Below are 13,076 nucleotides of genomic sequence, written 5' to 3'. Positions count from 1 at the left end.
AGAATGCTTGTTTGCTGGAGCACAGTCTTTTACAGTTTTGGCGCGGGTGGTTGACGGGAGACGGTTCATGGATTTCTTTGAGCCTGTCCGTGAACATTAGATTAAGAGTTCCTCTTCCGGAGAAACAGTGTATATAACTTTTTACCTTTGACTTTTATGTCACTGCTTTCTGCACTTAGTCATGTTATTGTGACAGTAATAGCAGTTGTTCGTGTTTATGTAATTAAAACTTTTTGTTTAGATTGCAGGTGACAAGAAGTCAGCTCAGTGGCGCACAGTGGAGGGTGCATTGAAGGAACGCAGAAAGGCAGTAGATGAGGCTGCCGATGCCCTTCTCAAAGCCAAGTAATTACTCATGGACTTTAACAAGTAATTAGGGCCTCCTGGTGGCTTTCTTTGTACTGTCTGCATAGGAAGAGGAGGCAGAGAAACCCTTCCCTCCCCTCTCCGCCTGTACTGTATTGGTGATAGGAGCACGGAAGCTTAAAAGGGAGAGAGGGAATAAAATATTGATATGTAACCCAGCCAAAATAAACTCGGCAGAAGCCTATATAAAAGATCTTGTATAAAAATCAAGTTTTTCTTTGGGTTATTATTGAGGTGATATGTGTTCTACAGATTTACTGAGGCTCTGCCATCATTTCAAGATGTTTCTGGGATGTCTTGAGCAATTTTATCAGAAATTAAAGAGTATGTCACAGTCTCTTTGCCTTAACTACCAAAGTAGTTAGCGTATAATGAGTCTAGTTTTATGCCACCTTGACCTTTCCTGGAAGTTGGCTAAAACTAGGATGAAGCAGGCAAACCAGGTACAAGATCAACCTCTGACAATGGGAACCTACATTTGAATAAAGGGCTCTCATCAACATGGTGGAATTATTATTGGGTGGGCCAAGAAGTGCCTTCGGTTTTTTAAGTAAAAATGAAAAACATATTTTTCATTTTCTCCAAGAACTTTATTGAACAGTGTTTTCACTTTTGTTCCACTGCCTTCCTGCCATTTTTCAGGCAACTTCATAATTCCATCTTCCCAAAACTTTTTCTCTTCTTGAGCAAAGAGCTGTTCCAGGTGCCTTTTACAGTCTTCCCGGGAATTGAAATTTTTTCCATTAAAAGAATTATGTAGGGCTTCCCTGGTGACGCAGTGGTTGAGAGTCCACCTGCCGATGCAGGGGACGCGGGTTCGTGCCCCGGTCCGGGAAGATCCCACATGCCGCGGAGCGGCTGGGTCCATGAGCCATGGCCGCTGGGCCTGTGTGTCCGGAGCCTGTGCTCCGCAACGGGAGAGGCCACAACAATGAGAAGCCCGCATACCACAAAAAAAAAAAAAAAAAAAAAGAATTATGTAAAGACCAAAATAAATGAAAATCCAAAGGTGCAGTCAGTGTGTGGTGAATACGGTGGATGAATCGGAACTTCCCAGCCAAGCTGTAACAGTTTTTGCCTGGGCATCAAACATGCAGTCTTGGGTTATCCTGATGGAAGATTACGCGTTTTCTTTTGACTAATTCTGGACACTTTTCGTCGAGTGCCGCTTTCAGTTGGTCTGATTTGCAGCAGTACTTGTTGGAATTAATCGTTTGGTTTTCCGGAAGGAGCTCATAATAGAGGAGTCCCACCATAAACACATCACCTTCTTTGGATGAAGACCAGCCTTTGGTGTGGTTGGTGGTGGTGTATTTCTCTTGCCCCATGATCTCTTCCATTCCACATTATTGTACAGTATCCACTTTTCATTGCCCATTACAAATTTGTTTTAAAAATGGAATGTTTTCATTACATTTCAGTAGAGAATCGCAGGCGGAAATACAGTCAAGAAGGTTTTTTTCCGCTTAACTTACGTGGAACACAAACATCAAAGCGATTCACGTGACCAGGCTGGGGCAAATGATTTTCAATGCTTGATTTGGATATTTTGAGTATGTCGGCTATCTCCCATGTGGTGTAACATAGATTGTTCTCAGTTATTGTTTCGATTTGATCGCTATCGACTTCAGCTGGTCTACCCGACCATGGACATCGTCCAGGAAGAAATCTCCAGCACGAAACTTCGCAGACCACTTTTGAAACGTTCGATCAGTCACAGTGCCTTCTCCATACACTGCACAAATCTTTTTGTGCGTTTCAGTTGCTTTTTTACCTTTCTTGAAATAAAGTGTAATATGCTGAAAATGTTGCTTTTTTTCTTCCACCTTCAATATTAAAATGGCCACACAAAAAATTCACCAATTTTGATAATTCTTTTTTTTTGCACTGGCCTCTCACTGTTGTGGCCTCTCTCGTTGCGGAGCACAGGCTCCGGACGCAAAGGCCCAGCAGCCATGGCTCACGGGCCCAGCCGCTCCGTGGCATGTGGGATCCTCCCGGACCGGGGCACAAGCCCGCGTCCCCTGCATCGGCAGGCGGACTCCCAACAACTACGCCACCAGGGAAGCCCTGATAATTCTTTTTTTTAATGCGTGCTGATACGACAGCTGTCACATACAATCTAACAAAATTGTTTAAGTGCTACTAAAGCCATCTTACGGAAAAAACTGAACAAACCTTTTGGCCCACCTAATCAATATTTGTCATTCAAAATTTTGCTGTCTTAACAAAATATTTAGAGAAAGAGAAGCCTTCTAATAAAGCCAGCATATCTTTTAGGAGATTGAAGGCATTATGCTCACATCAGTAGACCATGAGTCAGGGCTCTGAGTTCTGTGGTTGGGTAGACCATAGTCCATCCAGCCTGAATCGTGAGGGCTCCTGAAGACCCAGCTGTTTGCTTAGTGAGCTCTTAGGCCTCCTCCCTTGCCTTTGCTTTCCTCAAGCTCTCATTGGCAGGGAAGTCAACCTAATCCTTGCAAAAGCTGCCATTTATTGAGTGCTCCTGATGTAGCATGCCCCGTGCAAGTTACTTAGCATGAATTACTTCTACTCCCTGTATAAGGGTGAGCAGCAAAGGAGAGGCCGGTCTGGGAGCTGAATCCAAGTCTCTCTGGTTCTGAAGCCTGTGTGTTTTCCTGTACACCATGCTACTCGTCCGGTTCACTCTATAAGTCTAGCTTCTCACCAAGGTGTTTTCAGTTGTTGGTGAGGAAAGGTTCTCTGCCTGTTGACTGGAAAAGCATTGAGTAGTTTTTTCCAAATTAAATTTTTCATAGACTTAACAAATTGTTTGTCATATTCTTTAATAAAGTTGATAAGGACTAATACTAAACCTTTGTTTTGTTTTATTGGTTTCCAGAGAAGAGTTAGAGAAGATGAAAAGTGTAATTGAAAATGCAAAGAAAGAAGAGGTTGCTGGGGCCAAATCTTATGTAACTGCTGCAGAGGGGAAACTTCACAACTTGATAGTTGATCTGGATAATGTGGTCCAAAAGGTGTGTTTCTTAGATCTTGTACAAGTATTTTTTATTTTTAAATGTAATTGTTTTGTCAAAGGATTTTTAAGAATTCCGGAATGTAGTAAGATTCCTGTCATCTTTCTCCCTTTTCCCTTGAAAAGAATATTAGTTGTAACTAATTTTAAAAACTTGCTTTGGACACAAAGTGGATTCTTCAGTATTGTTGATACTTTTTATAATAGGTAAACATTTGCTCATGGTCATTACCATTTATGGAAATTTCACAAGTCTGCATTTGTGATGTGTATGGGTAATTTCCCGTGACCCAGAGAAAGAGGGACGGGGGCACAGTGAGATGGGACAGGGCCTGCCCATGGCATCTGAATAGAATTAGAAGGACACAAAGACAAGACTTACGTTCCTTTTTCTGAGCTTGAGATTTCTTTCTATATATTGCTTATATATTCACAACCAAATGTAAATAAATAAATGACTGTGACTTAGAGTATTTTGGAATGTTTATGGTACTTTCTGTTCACTTTAACCACATACGCATTGTATCTGTTCAGGTTAAAGCAGCTCAGTCTGAGGCTAAGGTTGTGTCTCAGTATCACGAGCTGGTAGTCCAAGCCCGGGATGACTTTAAACGAGAACTGGACAGTATTACACCGGAAGTCTTGCCAGGGTGGAAAGGGATGAGTAAGTACAACTGAAGTGTTGGTACTTTCCCTTTTTTTTTTTAACAACTGATCAACTGATCTAAACTTGCTTCAGCTCCATTCTCTAGTGTAAACCCCTCTGGCATGCATATCTCATCTGATATGCAGTATCGTGTTTTCAACATTTTATTTCAGTCACACCTGTGACAGGTGACACACCTGGTTTAGCCATGGTGGACACAAGTTCCAGCCAGTGTAATTTGGAATCTAAGTGAGTGAAGTGACATAACCTTGACTCTGTTAGCATATTATGTATATGTAAAATTATTCAAAGCCTTTGTGACTTTAAAAATATTCATAATGAATGACTTAAGGCACACCTTATGACTGCTTTGTGACAACACTGTGGTTGAGAACTCACCCGGGGGTGCTGGGTGGAAAGGAAATCTGCTGTGTGGCCTTCAACCTGCAAATAGCTCAGACTGCATGGAACTTTGATGGCTCAACAGTTACACGTTGTAACCGCAGGGAATAGTCACAATTCCTTGAAGCTCTGTGAGAGTAATAAGAATCACGGAGATTACCAGGCTCAACAAAATCAAAACAGTACTTCTTAAATGCCAGCGTCTGTTAGAAACTGAACATCAGGTAGCACCTGAAGAACTGGCATTATAGACCTCTCTGGGGTGAAGGTGTCAAGGCTGCATCACAGAACCGTGGCTGGTCTGAGGAGCTCAGGTAATAAAGACAGTGCAGGAATTTTCACAGCATCATAGCCAACCAAGGAGATGTCATGGCAAGAAGTGGAGTCAAGGCTGTTATTAACTCAGATATGTAGTTAGTTTTTTTAATGTAGTTGACTCACTTAAGAGGGAGATAGACACCAGATTCTTGTCAAAGCGAAAAATAAAAGCAGGATTTGTAAGAGAGGATTAAATGGAGAATCACACAAAGTTTAGTGTGGGAACAGTGAGTCAGTCTTATTTGAACATTGTTGGTTAAACTTGTTTGAACTGACTAGCAGCAGAGGGGACAGTGTGGACGGTGTGTCCTTGAGGAGGCCTGCTTCAGCCACATCTGTACCGTTTCCCTCACCAGACTCTTTCAAGGGCTGGGCTTCATTGAGGTTACAACTGAGACAGATGTGATTATCCCACAGACATCCTCCTCCACAAGTCACTCTACCACGTTACCTTTTTTTAATCCGTCTGAAATACTTACTCACTGGTTTTTGTTTGTTGTGTGCGTATCTCTGTCCGTTGGATGTAAGCTCCTTGGCTTAAACCTGACGTTGGTAGATAGCAGGGAGTCTAGGTTGGCTGCAGTAAATTAAATAAGATTGAAAGGGCAGGTCAGGCTTTGCCTATAGAGAGTTAGTTATGAGTGCCATCCCTAGAAATTTGCATTCTCTCATCTAAAATACTTGTCTTTGGTCTTCCCAGTAGGCTAAATCCTACTAATTTTTCCATGCCAGCCTGTGAAGTTTTTAGCTTAAAAAGTTTGGGGACCTGGGTCAGGGGGGAATTCGTTGGTGGTCCTGTGGTTAGGACTCCGTGTTTTCAGGGCCGAGGGTGCAGGTTCCATCCCTGGTCAGGGAACTAAGATCCTGCAAGCTGCGTGGTACGGCCAAGATAAAAAATAAAATAAAATAAAAAAAATTTTTTTTTTTTGGCTGATTCGAAAAATGGCTATTGTAAAGCATGAAAACATTAAAGCAGGTGTTCTCAGCTCAGGGCATTTTTGCCCCCAGAGAATATTTGGCAATGTCTGGAGACAGACTTGTCACATGGGGGGTTCTAGTGTCATGTAGGGTAGAGGACAGAGGTGCTGCTTGGCACCCTACAGTGCACAGAACAGCCCCTCCAACTAACTGTCTGGCCCAGAAAGTCAGTAGTACCAAGGTGGAAAATCCAGCATGAAAGAAACGTATCATATAGAAAGGGAAAATCTTCTGCAGTGTGATCTTTGGATTATTTTTTAGAGGGAGGAAGGCAACCTCCATTTAATTTCTTATTTTGTAAATAGATTGAAAGGTACAAATGGCACCTGCTGAAGTTTCTCCCTTCCAGCCATGCTTACAGCTGCAGAGTTTTCCTGCCAGTGCTACTGATTGCTTGTGTCCCTCTGGAGATAGTGACTTATTCCATGATTACCTCAGCCCTCAATATATGTTCTCGCTTCTGCAATCTGAACTCTTTTAAGACCTATACTAAGCTCATTAGTACTGATTTGTGTTACCAGTTATTTTTCTCTTATTAGTCTTATTTCCCTAAGTTATAAGTATCCTGGTGACACTCATCTGTCTAGTACTTTTTCTGTGTTCTCCATAGCTGAGCACAGTGGCAAACATAACAATATTTAGCTAACATTGTTGAGCATTATTTTATTTCTAGCACTGTGTTCTGAGTGCTTCACATGTAGTTAACTTTTTTAAAGTTCATAACAGTCCTTTGAGGTGAGTTTTATTATTATGCCCGTTTTATAGATGAGAAGACTGAGACACAGAGGGCTTAAGTAGTTTGTCCACGTTTGGGGCTAGGGCCAGGATCTCATTCTTACCTACTGGCCTCACTGTTCTCTGGCTGATTGGTTCGTATTGGCAACCCAGGACCCCCTTTTGAGCTTTGGAGAAGAGGGATGATGTGATTATCATAAGTAGGAAAATTCATTTTTATGAGCTTGAGGGTGAGTTTGACGTAGGGAGGGATGCTTCAGGGTAAGGAAGCTATTCAAAGCTGCTGGAGTAATCTGAGGGCGAAGTGATGATATGGGTCACCCAGTGTGTATGCCAAGGGCACTGAAAATGAGGAATAGGAAAGAGACTTAGAAGTGATCATTCACCAATTGTTTTGTTTTGTTTTTGGCTGCACCGGTGCGTCTTGTGGGATCTTAGCTCCCCAACCAGGGATCGAATCCAGGCCCCTGTCAGTGAAAGCGCTGAGTCCTAACCACTGGACTGCCAGGGAATTCCCAGCAACTGGTCTGTTGAACCATAACTTGTATCTAGTGAAGTTGACAGCGTATATACTCCCGATCCAACAGTTCAGTTCCTAGGTATGAGCTCAGGAAGACTCACACAGGTGCTCAGGAAGATTCATTAAAATGTTTATAGCAGCACTGTTTGTAAGAGCAGAAAAATCAAAGACAGTTAAATACCACACATATGGCAGTGCAGATGAATGACCCAGACCATTTCTCTTGAACATAAATGTTAAGGAAAAGCAAAAAGTTGCAGAAGAATATATAAAATAGGATACCGCTTACATGAAGCTTAAGAACATGTAAAACGAAACTATATATTGTTTAAGGATGCATGCGTATGTGAAGTATAACAAAATGAGTGATAAACACCATATTCAGATAGCGGATACCACTGTGGGAGGAGGGAGGAGGCGCCACTAGGAGGTGTGCGCATGGGTGTTGCCAGGATGAGAGAATGAGGTGCAATTTGTAGGTTGTCAGTATTCCCGAGGGACATTTCCTTTATTGCTAGTAGACTAGTATATGTAGCCATACTTGCGTGCCACGTTGACACTGACCTATTATCTCTTAACCTCGTCCATCTTTTGCCGGTTTTTCCTGCAGCATTGGGACAGATCCCTGTGTCTTTGGTTGAATACCAGATTAAGTAGTTGAACTTTTAGAGCCATTTTGGATGAAAAATACTTGTCTTTGAACTTGTTGAATCCAAGGGTCATACCCAGGATATTAAGCAGCTTATTCTGAGAGGCAGGAGACTGGCTGCGGGTCCTCTCCTGTCAGGGCTTCACGCGGCGGTACTTGAGATCGTGGCGGGAGCATCATCCGAACTCTTCAGAATGTTGTTTTTTTTTCCTTTCCGCCACGTCAGGCTGTCACAGTTCTTAGTTTAATTTGCACCCATTAAGCACAAATTTAATGTGAGTTCACTGTTTTCAAATTTCCAAAGAAGAAAAATTAATTTCTTAAGTATTTGCAACGTTAGGAGCGGCGTGGTATTGAGAACACAGTCAGGACTGTGCCTTCGTGAAATAGTCTACAAACTAATGCAAATGGGATAAACAAGAATTGTAGTTTCCATGTAAAAACTAACCAAGTTGATTGCTTTACAAAAGTAGTTAGAGATGAGTCCCCAGAAACCAAGACTGCTTTAATATCACTGACTCTCTTGTTTTCTGAAATGTTAGAATTTACCTTGATTTATATAATGTCTTCTGATCCTTTAAAAAATTTTTAGGAAATAAACTCATCATTTTACTTCCCAGTACCAAAATATGCTTTTTCTACTACTAGCTTCTGGTTCCTTCTTGCTTTCTTTTGGATATTCCTATTTAATGATTAATAACTGAAACATGTACTTACTTTTTTTCAAACTTATTCTTTTTCTTTGTAGGTATTTCTGACCTAGGTGAGTAATTATGTGTATTTTATGTTTAAAGGCTTCTGTTTTGAGTCTTAAAAGACTCAAGTCTTTTCGTTTTGCCTATGATTCTTATACTAAACCGTCTAAATTAAAGTAGAATTATGTTGCATGTGATAAATCTGATTTGTATATTTTTGTCATCCATGTGCTCTCAGGAACAAAAATGTTTTCACTATGTGATTGGAAACCTGTAGATATGATAGATATATATATATATCTTTATAAAAGATATATATCTTTTATAAAAGATATATATATATCTATATAAATATATATATTTAAGTTTTTATTTTGTAAAATTTGAAACATTAAAAAGTAATAAAACTATAATGAACTCCTGTTTACCCATCACCCAACTTTAGCAGTTACCAACACATGGCTGGTTTTGTCTCATTTATTCCCCCAACTTATGTTGAAGCAGATCCCAAACATTATATTCTTCAGCTTGTAAAAACTTTCAGTATGTTTTTTAAAAAATGTGGTGACCATACCATTGTCCCAGTCAACAATAATTCCTTAATGTCATCAAAGATATCTCTTAAGTGTTCAAATATTCCTAATCACTTTATAGAATGAGTGTTTTTAGTTGTTTTGTTCAAGTCAGTATCCAGAGGAGCTACACGTGGTGAATTTGGTCAATAAATCTCTCATCCTCACTTGGTTTTTTGCTTTTCAATCTACGTATCGTGGAATTGAGTTGTTTATCATAGTATTTCCCATATTCTTTATTTTGCTGTTAGAGCCATAATTCCTAACCTGTGGTAATATATCAGAACACTTCTGGAGTGTGAGATTGGGGAAAGAAGAAAAAAAACCATCAGAATCAGAATCCTTGGGTATGATTATTTTTAAAAGCTCTACCAGTGATTCTGATGGACAGCTCTGGCTGCAGATCCCTGTCCTGGATCATATTATCTGTGTAAGAAAAAGCAGAAAACTCTTATTAGGGAAAAGTCTGAGAGAACTTGGATTTGATTCACGTTTTAGCAGAAAATGTAGAAGTGAGTACGTTTAATTGTAAGCTTTGTCCTTAGAGGCAGAATTATGGTGAGTTATAAAGCCAATGTATCATCAGTTCACACTGGAAGTACCGCTTATTTGGGTTCCTGGAAAAAAACTGATTCTATACTTGGAGGCCTCCCTGAATTATTTTGCTTGGGATTGAAAATGCTTAGTTGCTGGCCACGAGCTGCGAATTTCTGATTACACGGCAGCCTCTACATCTCTTTTTAAACGTCCGCTCCTTCCTCTCGGCTTTTCTTCCTAGCTGTTTAAGTTACAATCAGTTGAGGCAAGCTACCTTGCAGATGCATGATTTTGGTGAAATCATCAACATTTTCATGCGGTTTTGTCTAGCTGACAGGCTGTCCCCCGACGACCTAAACTCCCTGATCGCTCACGCGCATCGCCGCATCGACCAGCTGAACAGGGCGCTGGCCGAACAGAAAGCCACGGAGAAGCAGCACATTGCCTTAGCCTTGGAGAAACAGAAGCTGGAGGAAAAGCGGGCGTTTGACTCTGCAGTGGCAAAAGCATTAGAACATCACAGAAGTGAGATACAGGCTGAACAGGACAGAAAGGTAAAGAAATGAGCAAAACTGCCTAATGTTTAAAGTGAATCTAACTTGTTTGCTTCTAGAGGTAATACCGGCAGTCACTGACTTTAAAATACTAGCTGTTAAGTCAGGCCAACCCCCCTCTTGAATGGAACTTTGGCCCTTGTTCTAGTCAGAACTTCTAGGGAAGGATTGGTCTAGCAGAGAGCCTTTACGTTGAGCTGATGCAGGGGTGTCAGAAAGTAACGAGCTACTGTCATCCAGGATTATCTAGCTTGCCTTTTCCCAGTGGAGCCTCTGTCCCCTTAAGCAGTGCTGAGTCTGTTGGATTCCGAGTATATTTTTCTCCTCAAGGGTTGTTATTTGTTTCTTTGTTTGTTTATTTGGGGTTTCTTTGGCTGCAACACATGGCCTGCAGGATCTAGTTCCCTGACCAGGAATTGAACCCGTGCCGCCTACAGTGGAAGTGCTGAGCCCCAACCGCTGGACCCCTCTCTGTAAGCGTTTCTAAGTAGTTAGTGGTGAAGCATGGATGAAATAGCTGTAGTCTTCCGTCTGAGCACATCATGTATTAAATAGGTGTCTACAGGCTGATTTGGGAACCTGACTACTCATCCTACCTTCGCGTTTTCTCAGCTGCACAGGTGACCATTCCCTCCTCCTTTTTTAAAAAAATTAATTAATTTATTTATTTTTGGTTGCGTTGGGTCTTCGTTGCGGTGCGGCGGCTTCTCTTGTTGCGGAGCACGGGCTCTAGGCAGGCGGGCTCAGTAGTTGTGGCGCACGGGCGTAGTTCTCTGTGGCATGTGGGATCTTCCCGGACCAGGGATTGAACCCATGCCCCCTGCACTGGCAGGCAGATTCCTAACCACTGCGCCACCAGGGAAGTCCACTTCCTCCTCCTTGAAGCTCTTTCTTCCCTAGGCTGCCAGACCCCACACTTGCTGGCCTTTCCCCCTGCCTTGCTGACGCTCCTTGGCTTCCTTTGCTCAGCCTTCAAATAGCGGCGTGCACTGGCATTGTTCTGAAACCCTTTATCCATCTAAGCTGCCTCCAGGTGCTCTTTGCTAGTCCTGTGGCCTTGAAGTTCAAATACCGTCTATTACTGACACTTATATTGCTGGCTCTGACCTCTGCCTTGGCTTCAAGGGCTGTCCAGCAGCTGACTTGATGTCTTCAGCTGGATTTTCAGTAGTCATTTCAAACTCAACATGTTCAAAACGAATTTCTTGATTCTCTCCAAACTGTCTCCCAGCCCCTCAGCTGCTTCTCTCTAAATAAACCTCCATCCACTCACTGATCAAACTAGAAATCATGCTCAGTTGTTCCTCCATCAGTTTTTGCATCCAGACCATTGACAGAGTCTACCAGCTCTGCATTCAGAATAAATCCCTAAACGCTCCGCTTTTCTCTCCTTCAGTCACCACCACCTTAGTTCAGAGTATCGTCTTAACAGGGTCCCTGTTTGCATACCCATCTTTCTATGTCTATTTACACGGGCAAGTGGTCCTTAGAAAATGTATTCGCCTCAGACACTATGTTGCTGAAAATCCTCCACTGACTGCCGACTGTATTTAATGTAAAATCCAGATTCTTAACTGATACCAGAGAAGCCCCTTGATCTCATTCCTGTTGCTGTGAGCCAGGCTTCCCTTACTTCCCTATTTCCCTAGTGTACCAGGTACCTTGGGCTTTCTTGCTGTTGTGTTGGTGCCTTGACTACATCTTTTGCCCTGGGGTAGCCCCGTCCTGTTCCCTTCAATGTAAAGTAGAGTCTCTGTATTACTTTCTCTCACATTGCCCTATTTATTTTCTTAAAAACAAGTACCACAGTCTGAGATGTCCGTTTTGCCTGTCACTGATTCCTCTCTTGAAATGTATACTGCAAAAGAGCAAGGAGTTTGTCTGCCTTGAGCACCATCGCATCCAAGCTTACAGTAGGCACTGCCTGGCACAGGGCTGGCACTGCATAAATATTTATGCACTGACCGAATGGATTCATTTATTAACTGTATTGTTTCTGAGAAAAAGGAAGTTATGGTTTCCAGGTAATTAGTATTAAATAATTTGTAATATGACCCACGGCTAATTGTTAGGCCAGACATTGTAGGCTTTTCATAGTTTTGGCTTGATTTGGCCTGTGTTGAGTCTGAATTCATACTAAAATAAGCAGTTTCAGAGGCGCTTTCTTTGTTGAGAGAAACTGTGTTCGGTAACTGTCAGACATTTGTTACTTTTCTTAACAGTTCTGCATGGTAGGCATTATTATTCACAGACAAGAAAATGGAGACTTCGAAGATGAATAATCTCCCTAAGGTCACACAGATGGTTGCGGTGAAGCTGTGTTTGATCCCAAGTCTTTGTAGTTATTCCTGTGGTCTCAGATTTCTTGATTCTCAGGGGAGTACGTGATGCAGGAAATGACAGTGTTTGATTTGTACAGGAGGCAGCCTGGTGATATGGAAGAAACTCAAGTCTGGGGGTTAGAGAGACCTCTGTTTGAAATCTGATTTCGCCACAGCCATGCGACATTGTTTGAGTCACCTTCCAACATTCCACTTTCTGATTCATACGAGAATTTGAAATAAGAATGTGTTCCCATGCACGGCTCATCGTAAGGGGTTCTGGACGTGGAAGCTGCCATCATCGTGGTTACTGGTCTTTCTCTTTTGCTAAAAGCGTATGTGGAGAATTGAGAATTCCTCATCACTGTGCTTGGCTTCACAGGTGGAGGAAGTCAGAGATGCCATGGAGAATGAAATGAGGACCCAGCTTCGCCGCCAGGCTGCTGCCCACACCGATCACTTACGAGATGTCCTTAGGGTCCAAGAACAGGAACTGAAATACGAGTTTGAGCAGGTGAGGACCTGTCGTAAAGCATCGTCTCCCTTCAACCTCCTTTTCCCCTTTACACTATAAACAGTCTCTGCTTTCCTTCTAAGGTGTTCCATGTCATTCAGTCTGAGAGTGTGGAAGAATGGGGAAAGATTTCTAGTGGTGCCTCCTTGCTGGAGGGGGACTTTTGTATATTTCACATCTGCTCCTTTTTACATAAAGGTGTACCTATGTGTTACTGATCAGATGTGTTTTGTATTTATGTCCTAGTCATTTGGAGCCTTTAAGCTTTAAG

General features: G+C 42.0%; 1 protein-coding gene across 9 annotated transcripts in view; it reads left to right on the top strand.

Moving 5' to 3' along the window:
- Window positions 1-13,076, top strand: part of IMMT (inner membrane mitochondrial protein) — a 48,494-nt gene that overhangs the window by 32,615 nt on the left and 2,803 nt on the right. For 5 of the 9 annotated variants that reach the window (XM_032653606.1, XM_032653603.1, XM_032653609.1 and 2 more), the window contains 6 exons: window positions 242-345; window positions 3,230-3,365; window positions 3,899-4,028; window positions 8,361-8,375; window positions 9,747-9,970; window positions 12,674-12,805. In XM_032653606.1, coding sequence (XP_032509497.1) covers window positions 242-345; window positions 3,230-3,365; window positions 3,899-4,028; window positions 8,361-8,375; window positions 9,747-9,970; window positions 12,674-12,805 — 741 coding nt within the window. The remainder of the gene's footprint in view (window positions 1-241; window positions 346-3,229; window positions 3,366-3,898; window positions 4,029-8,360; window positions 8,376-9,746; window positions 9,971-12,673; window positions 12,806-13,076) is intronic. The other 4 variants (XM_032653608.1, XM_032653604.1, XM_032653605.1 and 1 more) reach the window with 1 other exon arrangement.

Source organism: Phocoena sinus, chromosome 13, assembly GCF_008692025.1.
Source record: "Phocoena sinus isolate mPhoSin1 chromosome 13, mPhoSin1.pri, whole genome shotgun sequence".
Classification (NCBI taxonomy): Eukaryota; Metazoa; Chordata; class Mammalia; order Artiodactyla; family Phocoenidae; genus Phocoena; species Phocoena sinus.
The sequence above is the reverse complement of the archived record's forward strand: the minus strand, read 5'-3'. Positions and strand labels throughout refer to the sequence as shown.